The sequence below is a fragment of the Myotis myotis genome, unplaced genomic scaffold (genome assembly GCF_014108235.1).
Source record: "Myotis myotis isolate mMyoMyo1 unplaced genomic scaffold, mMyoMyo1.p scaffold_m19_p_2, whole genome shotgun sequence".
Taxonomy (NCBI): domain Eukaryota; kingdom Metazoa; phylum Chordata; class Mammalia; order Chiroptera; family Vespertilionidae; genus Myotis; species Myotis myotis.
Window position 1 is genome coordinate 90,597,926 of NW_023416324.1, and position 19,179 is coordinate 90,617,104.

Sequence of the window (19,179 nt, forward strand, 5' to 3'; positions counted from 1 at the left end):
GCAGTTCATGCTCTGCCTTCTCCACCCCCAACAATCCTCAGAGCAGCTGTCATCTGCTGCTGCTCTGTAGGTTCTGGGTTCCCTGCCCAGTGCAGCCCCTGTGATGTCCCACTCTATCCTCACCCCACGCTGGGCAGGCGTGGCCATCGTCCCCACACAGAGGAGGGGCTGAGCGACTACAGGGGACCCCAGTGATGCTGCTGCCCACCCTTCTCTGCTTGAGGAGTTGTGTGTCCTTGGGCTGCAAAGTGATGGATTAAATGACCTTTCTCATGTTCTTCGTTTTCATTACTGACTGTCCTGTGGGGATGACATGAAAAAGTCAAGAGCTGGGTGTTCCTTGGGCTCGCTGGTTGGGCGGGCCACTTTGGGCATGGTGCCGGGCGCAGCCCTGGAAGCACCCACGCGCACCGAGACAGGAGTCCTGAATGGGAGGCCGCCACGCGGGGGTGCTCCTGCTAAAGTCCCCTGCTTCTTGGGGCTCAGTTCCTCAGCTGTGAAACTGAGACCACAGTTGGTTCTACAGCACGGAGTGTTGAGAGGATCGCCCCGGAAAGCCCCCGATGAACTCCCCGGTGTTAGCCTGCCCTGTCTCGGCATCCCAGCTGGCACAAGCATAGTGTTCGACCCTGGATGTCTCCCTGGCTCATTCTGTTAGAGAATATTAACACAAGCCTACCTGGCCTTGGACACAGAGGTCTCCGGAGACACGGCCACAGCTGGGTCAGGGATGGCCGGCCACGCCAGCAAAGGCTGCGGAAGAAGAGACACGAATGACCCTGGTTCCCACGCAGACCCGCCCACCCAAGGAGCTGCGTCCAGTGGGCCCCAAACGGTTTGGATCCAGGCTTGGGTGTGGGACTTGGGGTACGGCTGCCCTAATTCCCATGACAACCCAAGGGAAAAGCCCAAGTGGAGATCACCCGAAATGACTTTCAGGCCCATTCCTTCCCTTTGGAAGCAGCTGCCGCCCCCACACCGCTGGCTGCTAATGGCCACCCCTCATCAAATATTTATGCAGCCCTCGCGGCTCCCGCACAGGCCAGGGAGGGAGCCGATGATTAGAACTGCTCAGGGGTGGAGCAGGCGGACTACAAAGTGTCTGGGCCAGAAAGGGAAACATCAAAGCCCACATCCTTCCATAAAGGTCGCTCCCGGAAGCGGAGGCCCCCCGTGAGGAAATGAAACTTTCAGGGGGGCGAGGACAGGCCTGTGTGGGCCTGCAGGCCGCTGGGCGCGCTCCTGCCTTTCCTCGCCGGCGGCAGAGCCTGCTAAGCTCAGCCAGGGCCAGAGGCCTCACCCCAAGCCACGGGTTATGAAAAGCATGTGAATATGTCGCGGCTCAGACCTGTGACTCCCTCACTTTCGAGGGGGGCCTGGCATTTCATCAGTGCCCTGCCTGAGGCCTGCCCTTTGTGAGAAGAAAAGGGAGAGAAGGAAGAAAGGAACGGAAGCTGATTCAGAAAAGCTTCCAGTGCCCGGAGTCCTGATGTCCTCTGGCTCCGCCGTTACCTGGGGGAGCCCGTCCGCAAGACTTCCTCCGGCGTCGGCAGGCAACAGAGCCCAGGCCAGGCGCCTCAGCGGCCGGCCACGCCTTCCCGAAGGAAAGGGGCCGCTCTCGCTCTGCTCCTTTCTCGCCTCTCCCAAAACAAAAGACAAACGCAGTGTCAACAGTTTTTCAGGAGTGATCCTTTATTGTCTGAAAGTCCTAAAACCGACGCTTTTATCAAAACAATATCCTTTCTTCAGTGAATCCGAGAGACCTGAGGGCCGTATTCCCGGTGCTGCTGCGCCATCAAAACCTGCCCTCCACGGCCAGCAGCTGCACCGCGGCCTCCTGCACAGCCTGGTGGATGCGAGTCACCTCCCTCTGGGACAGAGTCCGCTCCATGTGGCGGTAGGTGATGCGGTAGCAGTGGCTGGTCTTGTGTGTCCTAGAGAATAAAAGAGAAAGGCAGTGAGTGAAGGGCACGCATGCTTGCCGCCTGCAGGAGAAGTACCACCGGCTCTGACCGGACCTTCCAACCCCAGGAGAACGGGAGGAGCTGCGGGACTCCTGCTGGCAGCTGCTTCTCTGACAGCCGCCGGGAGGGCGGTGGGTAGGGCATCCTTGGCCCCATCGGACCAGGCGCATCCAAAACCCCTGGGAGGAAGCTGCTTAGGAATGTGATCCTGGGCCAAGCCCTGGAGACCGTGGCTCAGTGGGTGGGAGGTGGCCCTGGGCTCGCGGGTGGGACTCTGAGAGCAGACAGGGTCAGGGGCCAGTGCCAGCGCCCCTCCACCTTCCTCATGTCCAAGGAAATGGCCATGTTGGAAGGCCCATTGCAGTCATCTGGGGACCCAAGACCGGCCCCAGGGACTCGGGCTGCCTGGAGAGCCGGGTGTGCCATATTAACTCTGCCAGCAGCCCTGCGGGCCGTGGGAAGCACAGACAATGTGCCATATAGACCGTGTGTCATCTCTGTGCCACGCAGACAACCACTCTAATCCTCTGCTTCTGCCAGGGGTGGGGAGTTGATTTTCACGGGCCACCGGTGGTTCCGGGAGGGTAGACATGGTGGCAGCAATGCCTTCTGCTTGCACCACAGCTGCTGGGCACCAGCACGATCTCGCAGGGAGAGCTCGCCATCAGCCGGCAGAGCGCCTGTCCCGGGGCCTCCTCCTGGCCATGCGGCTGGGGGTCTGAGCTGCCCTCTTCTTCCGAGCCCCACGCATTCCTCTTTCGCAGTTCCAGCTGCAGGCAAGCCAGTCCACGCCCTTCCTCACTGCAGATGGGGCAGCCGGGCAGGCCCGTTCTCTCTGGCAGGGGAGGCGTGCTGGGCCTCCAATAATGCCGGCCCCTGGTGGGTTCCCTCCCGGCCCCTGGAAGACCCACAGGTCCACTTCGCTGCCACCTGGGTCCAGAGCCTTTGCTGCCAGAGGACTCCTGGCATTCACAGGTCTGCTCTCTGGGCTCTCCCCTCCTTCCTCTCCTGCCCGTTTTCGTGCCAGGCCCCTTGGCTGAGTGGAATACACCAGATCAAGGAGGGCCGAGGCTTCCCATTTGCTCCTTTGCCTCCTCTCGTGTTTCCTGGAGCGAGGAGGCCGGGCTGTCAGAGGCCTGTAACTGTAAGGCTGGAGGACGCTTCCCCCAGGGCAGGGCCCTGCGTGCCAGCTGGGCACACGGCAGGACTCCTCCACCAGCTGGGCCAGAGCATTTCCTGCTCAGCCCCTGTCATTGGGAGCCATGCCCGACCCACACGGAGCTGCTGGGAGTTTGCAGCCTCCCAGCGCTCCTGTCCGGCTGCTCCATGTCCGGCCACCTCGCCCACCCGAGCCTCAGTGTCCTCTCCAATGACAGAGACAGCAGCACTTACCCACCGGCCTTTCCCGACGGGCAGAGACCTGGCGAGGCAGGGACCGCACGGTATGAAGTGCCCTACGAGTGCGGGGTGCCACTGTGGCAACTGTATTTTTTCACTGGCTCACCCTGAGCTGAAATGTTGGTAATAGGGCGCCTACGAGTTGAGATTTCCAGCCAGAGAAGAAAGGGGAGCAAAGTATCTTCTTGTTTCTATGTCTTTAAGAAAGACTTCTGAAAGGATTCTCGGGGTTCAAACAGCTTTTACAAAACTGTTGGATGAGTTAGATGTACATGAATCATTAGCATAAGAATTAATTTTATAAGTTGAGAGGATAGTATTTGGCAGAATATTTGGTGATAATTCAGAAGACTGGACTGAAAAGCAACCAGGTGTGCCTTTTCTGAACATCACTGAAAAGAGAGAAAGAGACTTCCCTTTCTTGCTTTCTAGAAGTTTCTGTATGGAGCTTTCCTGTCCTTTTGCTGGCTGGAGAGCTGCAGGGGGTGAGCTGGCAGCTGGCCGCTAGGGGGACCGGGACTCCCTGTTCTGAGCAGTGAGTAGTCTGCCCACGAAGACCACCGGGGCCATGAGCTGAGGGACAGTGCTCGTCACTGAACAAGAAGACGGATTCCTCAATGGGAGGGAAGTCCTCCGTGCCCAGCCCCACCTGTCTGGATTAGGGCTCGATTAATTCTTCTTATATCACCTGTGCAGCCTCTTTTAGGCCCAAAGCTTCTCAATCTTTCATCTGCCATGACCCTCATTGTTCCTCAAAAATAGTAGCAGCACAATATTTATGTAGCTTGTTACATACCAGGCACTGCTCTATGCTCTTTGCAAGTGTCGACTCATTTAAGCCTCACAACTCCATTGGGTAAATAACATTATTGTTCCTATGAAACAGATGAGGAAACTGAGGCACAGAGAGCAGAAGTCACCTGCCCAAGATCATGCATCTGGTAAGTGGCAGGGTTGGATTCCCAAGGAGGCCATCTGGTGGGGAGGTGTAATGGTGCAGCCGCTGTGGGACACCGTTTGGTGGGGCCTCGAAAACTTAAAGGTAGAGTTACCAGGTGACCCTGAAATTCCACTCCTGGGAACATATCCAGGAGAACTGAAAATAGGTGTTCAAGTAAACACTTGTACAAGAATTCTCATAGCAGCACTGCTCACGACAGCCAAAAGGAGGAGGCGTCCCCCAGGGGTGAGTGGGCAGGCAGCGAGGTGCCTCTGCACGGCGGGTGCACGACGCAATGCCTGTCACTGAGCAGAGGAAGTGCTGCCCATGCTTCAACATGCACGAACCTCAGCACATGCCAAGTGAACCAAGCCAGACACAGCCCACCACACACCGTAAAACCCCATTTATATGACGTGTCCAGAACAGGGAATCCATGGAAATAGGAAGGAAATTGGTGGTTGCCATGGGTCGGGGGAGAACTGTTTAACGGCACAGGGTTTTCTTCGGGGGTGATGAAATGTTTTGGAACTAGATGGATGTGGTAATTGCACAACATTGTGAATGTACTAAATGCCACTGAATTGTGCACTTTAATTTTATCCGAATTTTACCTCAATTAATAAAGCTAGAGGATTTCGTTTCAGGGCCCAACTATCAACTATGACACTGGACTGCTCCACCACATTCCTCATCTGTTCCCTTTCTGAGCTCTGACCTCTTCCTCTACCCCAACCTCCCCAGGAGGTGGTAAGGTTTGCAAACGATTGCTCTGTTCAAGGAGATGAACCGAGGCCGGGTTCCCCTCCAGCTCTGCCCTTTGGCTAACGGAGAGGGCACAAGCTGGAGAGGGGGCATCACTGGGACACGGGGTGGGAAGCGCCTGAAGTGGGTGCATTAACGAGGTGGGTCCTGCTACAGGGCCACTAGAAGGTGGCTGGGAAGCCACAGCTGCAGGGAACAGAGACCCACCTGCCACAGCCCTCAGTGGCCACAGCCTTCAGGACAAGAAACCTTCCCTGAAGGAGGTAACAGTCTGCATGACAATCTGGGGTTTTTTAAAGGCAAATTAAAGTTGTGTTTTTAATGTACTTCACAGCTTCTGCTCATAGGCAAAGTAAATGAGAAGCCATGCTGAGTGTGAGAGGTCAAACTTCAGTATGATGAGTTTGAAGAGAGTCTAAACTTTTTTTGTGTGTGAGTTGGAACTTCATTACTTTGAGATATTGGCTAAAACGAATTGGTCAGTGGCAAGAGCTTGAATTTTTAACAGAGATTTTAGTGTGAGAATCTTAGAATGTTTGAGCTTCCAGGCCTTCAGTTAGCACTACTCACTCACAGATTCATTTAGTCATTCAGCAAACAGCAGGCTCCAGGCTCCAGGCTCCAGGCTCCAGGCACTGCACTGGGCACTCAGGACTCAGGGTGCCTGCCCGGGGCCGGGGCAGCCCCCAGGGAGGACAGGTGTGGGCCTGCACGCCACACCACAGCGGCTCACAGGGAAGCCAGCGCGCCCACCCAGCCTCCCGTACCCAAGGCTTGCTCCTTTAGCAAATGACTTTCCCTCGGTGCTTCCCCATAAGCATTACCTGGTACGATTTGTCCAGCACAGTACGGGCGCGACAGAGCCTGCCAAAGGGAGCCAGCCCATGCTGCCCATCAGAGGCTCACTCACCTCCAGCGAGGAGAACACAGCGCAGGACAGCCCACGCTCACCCCGAGCAGCAGGGTATGAGTGACGCACAGCGCACGGCCCTGCCACCCCCGCCTCTTCTGCTCCCGTTGGCCTAACATCAGCTCTCATTTGAGATTCAGCTTGGCTCACGAAACTGGAAACATGACTCACACTCCTGAAATTTACTTCCGCTTGGATCCTGTTCTCTGCTGCGCTGTGATCATCAATGTCCACCGGACTCCACGTCCTGTGCGTGCCCAGCTGCTCCCGCAGTGAGGGGAGCCAGGGCCGAGGGGCGGCCGGGGTAGGATGGAGGGTGGGCAGGGCAGCAGGCAGGCATTCTGCATTTTAATACCTCTCCTTCCACAGCCCCAACCTTGGGGCCAAAGAAAAAGACGCTTAAAAGTGCAGCCCATAGTTAAGTCTGGGTTAGCACAGGACCGCCAACATTTTAGATGTTTAAAGGGAAGCTGCCCCAGGTCTATCCTTTTTTCCTGAGCAACGAAGTGATGAACTTAACAAGTTTCAAAAGTACAGCTGCTCTCCAGTCCTCAGTGTGCCAACGAGCGACTTCCCAGAAGGACTCGGGGCTTTGGAAGTGTCACTGGAGAGAAGGAACAGGGGCAGAGTGCTAGGAGGGCTGCAGTACTTTTCACACAACCACTTGGTTCACTCGGCAACCACACAGCTCTGACCTCGAAATAAAACCCTCCATGGGAGGCAGCCACACCAGCTCCTGCACCATTCATGAGGGTCAGCCTTCCCATCTGTGGCAAGAGCAGCGACTTCACATTCTTGGGGGGCACTGGTACCTCCCAGAGCAGATAGATGGTCCACAACCAGCAGTCCCTGCAGTCACCACCTACTCATGTGGGGGCTCCTTGGCCAGAGAAAGTGCTTAGAGTCCTGAGGATGGGATGCCCTGACTGTCTCCTGTCAGAACCTCGTAGGCCACGCCCTGTGCTGTAGGGAGGGTAGGACTTGGCATGCTTTCCCAGGCAGGGTTTCAGTCAGCAGGAGGAGCAATGCGGTAGGAAAAAGATGAGGGAGGGACCCCTTTGTTCATGGCCAGCCCAGAAAATGCAGACTGGAAGGAGGCGCGGTGGTGTGGAGAAGAACCCAGACTTCGCAGCCGGGAATCTGGGCTCATTCCCTGCTCTCCCTTTGCTCCCTGTGTGATGTGGGCAGCTCTCCGACTCCTGGAAGTGAGGACAGAACATCTGCTTCCAGGGTTTGTGCTGACACACTGAGAGATGCATGCAGAATGCTAATTCAGAGCCTGGCCGCCCAGAATGGGTGCTTAATAGCTACTGGCTTGTCCCATCTCCCCCTTTCCTCATGGAGCTCACTGCGGGAGGAATGACACTATTTCCTATGAGGAACCTCCCTTAGGGGGCTTGGCATCCGCCTGGGCTGGGAGGCGTGTCCCTCCTGGAGCACATGCGCACCGGGGCTTTGGCTGGGAGAGTCAGGAATGGAGTCAGGACAGTGACGAAGTATCTCTCAGCATTGGGCACGACTTAAACAAGTGGTCTGGAAATTAAGCAAATAATTTCCCCCTTTACCTTCCCTGTATTAAAAAAATAAAAGAGGAGAGAAGGAAAGTCTGACGAGACCCGAGCCAGTGTCTCTATACCACTTTTTCCAACAAATCGCCTTGAGGTTTTCTAGGACAGAGGCACCCTGGTGTCATGTAGGGAAATAACAGGCCAGGGCGGCAGGAGACGGGGTCCCAGTGCAGCCCAGCAATGTCATTTAAGCTCTCCCACGAGAGGGCTGCACTAATCAGGCTCCAAGGCTCCTTCCAGCTCTAACACCCCAGCGTCAGCCGAGAGAACAGAGATTTCTGAAGTCAATGCCCCTCAGCAAGAAGAGCCAGCCAGCCGCCACCATTTGCAAAGCCTGCACAGGATGGGCGGGGAGAGGGCCGAGATGGAGAGGGATTTTCCGACAGGTTGAAGCACAGATGCGAGATGCATTAGTGATGAAAGCAAGAAGGAAGTGAGTTGGCCTGCGCTCCCCAGTGGGCCGTTCTGAGTGGCCCCCTCCCTCCCTCTTCCCAGCCATGAAGAAACCCATCCAGGTGGTTCCCCGGCTATCACTGCCTTGGGAAAGGCAGCCCCAGAGCCGGTCTTGGTGGAGGGAGAGCCAGCACCAGGAAGGAGAAACTGGGGTCCTGCCGCCACATCTGCGCCCCCCCCTCCCCACCTGCCAGCCCAGCCCCGCCCATTCCTCACCACAACATTGGCAACTTCAGAGCTCCTTACAGACTCGCAGTTTGTAGGCAGGAGATGCTTTTTCACATCTAGCTCTTGCCAAGTCCCCAGGGAGGTTTCAAAGCCTCCCCACCCCCTCCCCATTCTAGTCCCAGCAACCCCAGTAATGTTTCCTGTACTTCGGAGTTAGCATCTCACGCCAAGCTCTCCGAGGGCCAGGGTTCCTGGTCTCTACACGCACGTGCACATGACAATAACTGCTCTGGGGAAATCTTCTAATAGCATCTCCCACGGAGAGGCGCAGGGACACGCCCGGCCCGGAGCTACCGCTTCCCGGCCACAGGCCACTGGCCCACTTCCCATTCTCTCATCCCTCCTCTCATTCTAAGATACGGACACTGAACTCACGGGACTTCTGAAGGAACTGAATGAAAAAAATATATATGTAAAGTGTTTAGCACAGTTCAGGCTCATAGTGAACACTTGGTGTTGTCATTTCCGTAGCCAGAGATTATAGGCCTCTGCTTTGGGCCACACAGGAAGGCCCGAATGACCTGCGACAAATCACCTGAACTTTGGCTTCCTCGTCTCTAAAAATGATTACTAATATGATACTACAACGTGGAGAGAACTTGAAGACATTATTAAACAGCATAGGCCAGTCACAAAGCTTGAACATGATATAATTCTACTGATACGAGGTATTTGAAGCAAATTCATAGAGACAGAAGGTAGAATGACGGGAGTCAGGGGCAAAGGGTGGGGATGGGGAGTTGGTGTTCAATGGGGACAGAGCTTCAGTTTGGGAAGATGAAAAAGTCTGGAGGTGGAAGGTGGTGATGGTTGCACAGAAATGTAAACTTTAATGCCACTGAATTGTACATTTAAAATGGATACTATGGTAAATTTTGTTACATATTTTTTATTACAATAGAAAAAATTTGAGGATAGTTGATTCAAGTAACTGAGTTGACTATTACTAGAAATGCAAGTTTGGACTCACACCTATATTAAAAACAAACCAACGAAAACAGCAACAATGAACCCCAGGTCACTGACATGCATGTGCAGGATGCTGCGGGGGGGCGGGGGGGGGGGGAGGGGCGGAGGTGGGATGGAGGGCGGAGGGGGGAAGGATGGGGACAGGACTTGCTCCATCCTCCCAGAAAGCTGTTCACCCTGATTTCATGAACCTTGCAACTAAGCTGCCCTTCAGGTCATGCAGGACATTTTTTAAGATCCCTCGCTTGTAATGCTAACAGGGTTTGGCCAAATTTGAAAGTCTTTTCAGCTATTCCATTATCTTCTCTTCTCAACCATCCTCTTAACATTTCTAATAACTTGAAGTAACGGCTCACTTTACACAGATTTTCAAAGCTCTGTGCTTTCTGGTTGTGTAGAAAATTTGGAAGAGATTTTATTTTTCTCCGTGGCCTAGTGAACGAAGCCAAAGTCAACAGCGTTAACTGTAACTCCGTTGTCCCCGCAGCTTCCCCTACACAGCATGCTGACACTTGGGTGGACAAGTCAGCTTACACCAGAAGATTGTGGTAGCTGAAGTGCTATGTCTGGTCAGCAATTATTTATTCTGTGCTGAGGTAGAGTTTGTGGGGGATGCAAAATAGGGACACAATTTGCTTGATCAATACATAAATATTCATGAAGTGGCTGTTCTGTGCATGGCACAGTGGCAGTGCGAGGGGAAAGAAGTCTAAAAAAATAATACAAAGATTCGATAACCCCCTATTTGTGGGTTAGGACATTCATACATGAAAAGCTAGCTAACAGGACAAAGCTACTAACACTAAATATTAAACTGATTACAATGATTGTAAATAACATCAGTCAGAAAAGACTTAATGGAGATGAGACTAGATCTTAAAGTATGAAGGGTATGGGGTGCATTCGAGCTGGCAAAATAACATAAGCGGTACTGGTGGTGGGTGCATTCATTGCATTCCCACCTCTTCCATTTCAATGGAGTTGCTGAGTGTATGTTCTATAAATGGTCCAATGAGGATCTGTCCACAGGATGCATTACCTGCCAGGGAGGGTTACGTACAATGACATCAGGAAGTCAGCTCTGGGCATGGCGGGAACAGGGAGTGACTGACTCTGCCTGGGAGAGAGCAGACAGTCTCAGACTGGTGCCAACTGAACTGGGGTGGGGAGTATGAGACATAAATTTGGCACATGTGTAAGTGGTAAAGGAGAAATGGCATTTGTGTAAAGGCACAGATGGAATCGTGAGCACACATGGACAGGCTGAAGGAGAGATGAGTGGTTCAGAGTGTCTGGCTGGGTGTATAGAGGATAGACTACAGAAATGGTGGGCAGGAGGCTGTGGGGTAGGGCGGGCTCACAGAGGAGGGCCTTACACACGTGGTTCTAAGAAGCCTCAACTGAAAATCCATTAATAAGCAATCAACCACAACAACAGAGTCAAGGACCAGGTCCCTGCAGAATCCTATGGAAGGCTGGTAGGACTTGGCTCTAGACAGTTTCCCTGCATCTAGAAGCTAGTCCTCAGTGACTTTTACATCTCACTCCTCCCAAAATAATAGGATGAAATATTATGCTGAAATATTATGGTGTCTGGTACAATAGCCACCCAGCCAAGGAGCATGCTCTATCTATCCTCTACCCATTAGGCACGAGTAAAATTACCCATTACTGCGTTATGTTGTATAGCTTTTATTTCTTTAGTGAGTGATGGATGAAAGAGGCTAATTACTTTAAGAAAGACTCAGTGTACAGTTAATTATAAAGGAATTACATATTAGTGAGGAGAAATTTATATACATTTCCAATGACATCTTTATTTTGAAAATGCTGTAGAAAAGGGTCTAATTAATAGCACCATCTCTCGACAAATAGTGAGAGAGAGAATAACAAAATAGGGGCTTGGCTGGCAGGCTGAGTTTCCTCTCTCTATAATGTTCTGGGCTAGAATATGGCAGTGATATATTGATTAAGTATTCATCATGCAAGCAACATGTTTCATGGATGCAATGAATCCAAGATAAGGGACCCTAAAGGTTTTCTGGTCTGTGCTTGAGTGGTTTCTATAGAGCCTAGGCTGATTGCTTCCGGGGCCATTCCGGTGGAGAGGGCGTGCCATTTTACACTGAGCCCACCAGTGCTTCCTGTGCTCCTACTCCTTGGTCCTGTTTCACCCCAGTCCTTCTTCCCCATGACAGCCCTTCAAACCCCTCAGCTCACTGTCAGCAGCAAAGCATCAGGAGGGCCTTTACTGGGGACTCCCAAGACCACTGGGGGTCAGAGTGGGACACGGCCTTTGAGGCAGAAAATGTCATGTTTAACATCACTGCCTCCAAGTTTAGACAGCCTTCTGTCTGTCCATCTGTCCATCACCCATCCATTCCATTCATTGATCTGCTTGTTCATTCAACAAATGAAGTGAACATGTACTATATGCCATGTATTCAGCTAGGTGCTGAAAATCTAATGGTGGAGCAAAATAAAATAAAATAAAACAAAACGACCTGACTTCCTGAAACTCACAGTCTAGCATAAGGGAGAGGCATAAATGAAAGAATTACAAGGAAATGTAAGTTGCAACTACACTAAAAGGGTTTGAAAAGGAGGTATAAGGAGCTGTGAGGCTACATAAAGGGCAATTAACTGAGATGGGTAGGTCAGAGAAGGTTCCCTGTGCAGGTGTCAGTGAGCTGAGATCCGAGGAGGGTACGGATTAGTGAGCTGAAAGGTGAGTGGGTTAAGGGTGGGCAGAATTCCTGGTAGAAAGAATGGCATGGAAAAGGCCTGTGATCTGAGCTCAAATCCTAATTTCTCCTCCTCTAAACTCTATGATCTTGGTCAGATTGCTTACCTTCGCTAGGTACCGGTTTCCTCAATTATAACTTGGAGAAAATAATTCTGCATTAATGCAGGTGAAGCCTTTGTAAGCTTCATCTAGATTAGTTACTAGGAGCTCCATCACCTGAGGGTCTCAAGGTTTAGATCTTTTTTTCCCCAAAGCAATAGAATCCCAATCTCCCTCATGATACCCTTCAAATGTGTTTCCTCTGAATCATTCAGTATGTACAGTTCAAGGTAAAGCTGCGTTAGCAGAAGACAGTGAGGACCCCAACCACTCGGCCTCTACTTCCTGCCCATGGCAGCCCCCCGCCTCCCCGCCCCCCCATGCCCCAGCAGCTCCTCAGAATCCCCAGGACTCCCAATAAGGCAATTTAAAAACCACCCCATATTCTGCAATAGAGAAAAGCAAAGCTCAGAGAGGCAATGGCTTGCCTGAATTTGTCTCAAAATGTACAAATGCAAGAGAAATTTGCTTCAAATATGATTAGGGCTCACTTGGAAGAACACATTTTTCTAAATAAAGAGAAATCCTGGCTCCATGGAGCTTCTGTAAAGGCAGCCAGATGCAGCAGAGCAGGCAGCCGCGGGACCAGGAGCGGAAGCTTATCCCACAGTCCCCGTTAGAGGGCAAGTGACTGGGACGAGCCTCTTAATGACTCCGAGCCTCAGTTTCCCTATTTTATAGAGGAGGTTGTAATTGCCTTGCAGTGTTATTGAGAATTAGTAGGTTTTTAAAGCACTTTGCAATTAATATGACTATCTAAATGTATCATGCTAAAAGAGAGGTTTTAATTTTGCAAATAGCCAAACAACATTTAGGGCTAAAATTGGTGAGGAAATAATCTAATTGAATCATATTCCATATATGTTAAAGGAAAGCACAGCATAAAATATAAAGTAACAATAAGATACATTTTCTGATGTGGCTTATTGTTGGTCTTATAAAAAGTCTGAAAAACAAACAAACAAACAAACAAACAAGAAATAAAGAAACAGAGAGGTCCAGACGCCCTTTGAGACAAAACAGATCACACAGCCCTCACCTCAGAAGCAGCTGGAATGACTGCACTCGCTGCTTCATAGTCAGCCCAGAGTTTGGGCTCGGTCCTAAGGGTCTGCTTTTGCCACTGGAGAAGGACACGACTACTGCAGACCACCTCTGTCCCTGAAGAGCTAACATGAGGCAACCGCAGCGACAGACCTGCCCCAGAACCTTGTACATATACTATATGGAAACACTTTCTAAGTTCCAAATATTGATAACATTTTAAAAAGCTCTTGGCCCTGCCATCGCACAGTCTGTGTAAGATTGAAGACACTTTGTTAATAATGTGAGCGACAATAAGGAAAATGAAGTTATAAGTTATGCAGCTTCCAGAACATTGCGCCCACTTGCTCTCCTGGTTATGGCCACATGCTCTCCTGGTTACGGCCCACATGGCAGGCCTGAGAGTAAACCCTGTCACCTCCTGCACAGCCGGGGACAGGCCAGGAAGATGAGGTGACCTGGGAAGGCCCAGCTAGAATGTGACCTGGCTGGGACTTCCCTCGCCTCCTTTCACTAGACTCTGCTCATCTTTGTCCTCAGTGCACTCACTTCAACTTATTAATGTCCACTGTGGTCACAATGCTTTTAAACAGAGATAGCACAGTAAACAATTATTATTTACCAATTAAATTACAGCTTGCTTTTAGAAATATGACATTGACTTTATCACAGAAAGGAGAAAGAATAAATTCAGTAGTAAATATTACTTGGCAAAGGAAGTGTAGGAAGTATAAACAAAGCAAAGGTGAAAGAAGAAAGAAAAAGTAAAAAGAATAAAGGAAGAATTATGTGTTTAATGCTAGGCCCTTAACTCTGTCTCAATTTATCCTCATCATTAGTAGAAAATATTTTTAAAAAGCCAGGATGAGAAAAGAATAAGGTTGGTGAAGAGAAAGTTAGACCTGGCAAACACAGAACCCAGACCTGCAGGTTGGGAGTGGACCAGTGGGTTAGAAACTTGACTTATGTCTGCAACCAGAGTGAGAGGAAAGCCTGATCATGCCCATGCTTTGCCTTGCCTGAGAGGGAAAGACCACAGGTGTTTAGGGAGCAGAACTTACCAAATATAACATTAAAAGAAATTCTCAGGTGCGGCTTCATATGGGAATTCTAGATTAATAATGGCTATAAGCCCTGGCCACTGTGGTTCAGTGGCTGAAGGGTCATGGGTTTGATATTTGGTCAAGGGCACATACCTGGGTTGCAGGTTCAATCCCCATCCCTGGTTGGGGTGAGTGAGGGAGGTAACCAATTGATGTGTGTCTCTCTCACACTGATCTCTCTCTCTCTCTCTCTCTCTCTCTCTCTCTCTCTCTCTCTCCTCTCTCTAAAAATCAATGGGAAAAATATCCTTGGGTGAGAATTAACCCCCCCCCCCCCCAAATAATAATAATGGCTATGATTTACGGGTCACTTACAATATCTCTGAGGTGCTGAGCTGAATCTAGATGCATATCTCATTTAATTCTTATTGCAATCCTATCACAATGGGAATTATGTCCTATATTTTGCAGGTGAGAAAGCCATAGCTCACAGAGGTTAAAAGTGTCTTGCCAGGTCACTCAAATAGCAAGTAACAGAGGTGTGGTCCCAATTAGGTGTCCACCTGCCTCCAAAGCTGTGCTTTCAATCCTGGGCTGGGGGAGTGCCTGATACTAGTGGCCTTATCACTCAACCATATCACTATTTCAAGGCAGTGGTTGGCTTCACAAGGCTGTTCCTTTGATGAAACTTGAGGGAATAGCCCTAAAATGCACTTCCATGAGAAAGCAATTTTGCTCAGGGCCGGGGGTTCAAGCCCACAGCGCCTTTGGTGGTCTGGCTTTGTTGCTCGGATAAATCTGTTGACCTCTCCAGTTCTCAATAAAACAGAAGTAATGGATTTTGGTCTTAACTAGGCCCTCAGTTAGGAAAAAAGTGAAGTTATGCCAGCAAAGCATTGTCAGCAACTTGGGAGAAAATGCCAATAAAGTAAAGGTCAGAGTCAATAAACCATTTCAAATATTATTGAGTTGTACTGGTCCATTTTCAAACTCAGTGAAAAGAAGGAATCTCTTTTTGGTATTTTCCTATTTCAAAAAAGAAACCAAGTTTACGTTTCTGGTGTCTGGAGAAAACAATTAGCTTTCTGAAGTTACACCCGGTCCATTATAAATGCTTAGGCAAGATTCAATAAAACTGCCCATTAGTTAATTTCAAAGGCAAAGTGTCCAGACACTCAATCATTGGCTTGATGGGCAATGTGACACATTATCCTGCCTTGAAGAAACGACTGGTATGGTCCAACACCTTGAGACTCCCTTACTTCATGCTACATTTTTAACTGGGCAAAGGAATGGCTGCAGAGTTGGGCACAGTATGTGCTTTGGACAGATTGCTGGGACAGGTGATCAAAACGTATGTCTGTCACTTTTCCTACCATGATCTATTTCCATGTATGACAATTAGCTCAGAATAAGTAGTGAGCTACGAAGGTTCCAGAATGATGTCAGAATAAGATAAACTGGAGATGCTACTGCTATACACTCTCAGATGTGCTGAATTACATATATGAATATTGGCTTATTAAAAAAAAAAGGAGATAGCCTGGTCGGTGTGGCTCAGTTAGTTGAATGTTGTCCCAAGAGGTCATCGGTTCAATTCCAGGTCAATTCAACTCCTGGGTTGCGGGCTCGATCCCCAGTAGTGTGTGTGTAGGAAGCAGCTGATCAATGTTTCTTTCTCATCAATATTTCTATCTCTCTCTCCCTTTCTCTCCCTCTCTGAAATCAATAACAACATATTTTTAAAAAGTAGATAACTGAATAGATAATATGAAAGCAAGGGGAAATGTCCAGATGAAAAAAAGAAAAAAGTTGCAACAGTAAGTGCCCAATGCTTCAGCTGCCTAGAGTAAGAAACAGCATCAGTCACTGTAACTTAGAATTTAGAGTTTAACAGCCACCTGAGAATAGCAGGCTTTGGTCCACATGAAGCACGGAGTGGGAACTGCGATTCCTGCACAAAAATGGTACCCTAAAAGGCCGCGTCCTTGTAACAGTAGATATATATCACAGAGAGGAGAAAAAGAGTCTTATCTCTCCCTGATCCTGAGAATACTGAAAAGGAGTCTACCCTGAGGTTCAAAATCCAGGTCTGTGTTGCAAGTGGATCTGAGTTCCAAATGTACAGCACCTCAGACCCTTAAGCTGAGAAATCAATGTAAAACCAGTCCTAGAGTTGTGCTAACCCTATGATGTCTAAAATACCTGGCAGAAAAAAAATGCAGAACAGCCTTGGAGAGAAGGCTGGCCACATGGGATTACCCTACAGTCAAAAAGTACATGATACGTGAGGAAAGAATCAATTATATGCCAGTTATCTATATACTAGAGGCCCAGTGCACGAATTCGTGCATGGGGGGGGGGGGCGAGCCACAGGAGATTGGCCAGTGGGGGGCTGGAGGAGCAGGGAGGGACTGCAGGAGGTTGGCTGTTGGCCCCAAGGAGGGAGCTGCCCCTTGGCCCCACTGGAAAAGGGGCCACATCCACCACCACCCACCCCTGGTTCCCCAGCCCAGCCCAGGCCTGAAGGCCCCGGCGGGGTCAGGAGAGGAGGCGATGGTCGCCAGGCCAGGTGCAGAAGGAATGGACGCCAGATGTCGACGCCGCCCTGCCACTGGCGGTTCCCTGCCTCCCCCTCCTCCTTCCCTTGCCGCTGTGCTGCCACCCATGCTGCCAGCACCGCAGCGGTGGGCGGTTGGCCCCCGGGGAAGAAAGAGGACAGGAGCAAGACAAACCCTTGTGTTGAGGGCTGACTTTCAATAGATCTCAGCGAGGGAGCTGCTCTGCTACATATGAAATCCCGACCCAGAAGCAGGTCTCTACAAATGGTTTTATACCAGGGGGTGATGGGGGTCAGTCAGCTTGGGGGGCGGGAGGTTGGCTGTGGGAGTGCACTGACCACCAGGGGGCAGCTCCTGCATTGAGCGTCTGCCCCCTGGTGGTCAGTACATGTCATAATGACTGGTTGACTGGTCGTTCTGGTCATTCAGTCCTAACAGTAGCTTAGGCTTTTATATCTATAGAATAGATATAAAAGGCTAATATGCTAAGTGTCTGACCATCCGACCAGTAGCTATGATGTGCAATGACCACCAGGGGAAAGACACTCCAACCGGTAGCTATGATGCACACTGACCACCAGGGGGCAGATGCTCAATGCAGGAGCTGCCAAGTTGTGGTGACTTGGCAGCAGCGGTTCTTAGGTAACGTACCCTGGAACCAGAGAGGAGGGAGCCTGATTCTTGGGTGTGTCACCCGAGAACCACCCTCTTGCAATCAGGGGATGTTGGAGAGCCGGTTTTGGCCTGATCCCTGCAGGCCAACCCGAGGGACCCCCACCTGCTGGAGGGACCCCACTCACTCCACAGACGCCCTTAGAGCCAAGGTGTCACCCCAGGTGCGGCCGGCTGGGGAGGCACTGTGGGAGGTTGGCTCCAGGGAGTGTCTGGCCCATCTCGCCCAGTCCCACCCCGCTGGCCACCTTCTAATTAATTTCCTTTCAATGTGCACAAATCTGTGCACCAGGGCACTAGTTAGATATAAAAGACAAAAGGATTAGTACCCCAAGAATTTTGGATGCAAGAATAATCTAAAAAGTGTTTAAAATGATTAAGTATTAATTTAAAACATTCAAATGTTTAAAATAGTGAAAGACATAAAAGGACCATGTGAAATAACAATATGAATAAAAAGAGCAGGTCTGAAAAAGACCTTCATAAGAATGCATAGAAATAAAAATATAGTATAATTTGAAAATGAATGGAATGGTTATACAACAGATTAGATCAGCTGAATGGATAATTAGTAAACTGGAAGACAGATCTGAGGGACTGTTTAGAATGCAGTAGAGAGAAATACAGAAATGGATAACATGAGAAAGGGTAAAAAATACAGAATAGAATATGAGTACCAGGAGAAGAATATAGAAAGAAGAGAAGCACTATCTGAAAATATAATGGCTGAAAAATTTCCATAATTAATGAAATACTCAGACTCAGGAAAGCATAATAAGTTTTAAACAAGATGAAAGGGGGGAAAAAAAGTCTCCACTGGACACATTGTAATTAAACTACAGAACACCTAAGACAAATAGATGACCCTGAAAACAACTAGAAAGGAAAATTAGAGCTCTAACAAAGAAACAATGAGAGAAATAGGTGACTTCTCAATATCTACAGAGGTAATGGAATAATACCAACAAAATGTCAGCCTATAATAATTATACCCAGCTAAGATGTTATTGCAGAATAATGGTGAAGTAAAAACATTTTGAGACAAAGTGAAACAAAATGAGAAAGTTTACCATTCAACACCTTAAATGAAGGACTGATGAAAGGTATATTTCAGGAAAGAAACTGAACTCAAAAAGGATTGGATATAGAAGCCAGCACTGGTAATATGATGGCTCAGATCATAACCCAGTGAAAGCTAGACTCACTCTGCATCAGAACTATTTTTAAAGCTATGGTTTCAGATGCCCCAGTTTTCCAGAGATAGTCTCCATCTTAGATGCTATTCCCAGAATTACTCTAAATTGGAGTAAAGAGCTCAGGGGAGCTGATCTCCTGTCCTTGTTATTGCCACCAGTCCCAAGCATCCCATGGAAACTGACTACTAACTGAAACACTGTGAAGCAGGACAGCAGGAATACAGCCCAGGCTCTGGGTCACACAGCCATGCTCTCAGCACATACTAGATGAAATTTCTTTCTGGCAAGTTATGCTCTCTAAGCTTAATTTTTGACACCTTTAAGTGGGGCTAAAAAAACACATACTTTATAGATATATGTGCATAAGATCCTAACACAATGCTTGGCACAAAATAAGTTCACAATAAAAGTTAGCAGTTACGAGGCAGAGGAACCAAGATGGTGGCATAGGCACACACTTGTACTTGCTGCCTCGCACAACCAACCACATCAAAATTACAACTAAAAGACAAAATGGATATCATCCAGAACCACGGGAAGGCTGGCTGAGTGGAAATTCCACAAGTAGAAGGAAAGAGAAAAGCACATTGAAACCGATAGGAGGTGCAGAGGTGCGGAAGTGC

The 19,179-nt window shown here is 49.5% G+C and overlaps 1 protein-coding gene across 2 annotated transcripts in view; it reads right to left on the bottom strand.

Moving 5' to 3' along the window:
- Nucleotides 1-1,667: 1,667 nt before the first annotated feature.
- The window catches only part of FARS2 (phenylalanyl-tRNA synthetase 2, mitochondrial), a 590,825-nt gene continuing 573,313 nt past the window's right edge, over nt 1,668-19,179 (bottom strand). For both annotated transcript variants that reach the window (XM_036347892.1, XM_036347895.1), the window contains one exon: nt 1,668-1,934. In XM_036347892.1, coding sequence (XP_036203785.1) covers nt 1,796-1,934 — 139 coding nt within the window. In that variant the 3' untranslated portion in view covers nt 1,668-1,795. The remainder of the gene's footprint in view (nt 1,935-19,179) is intronic.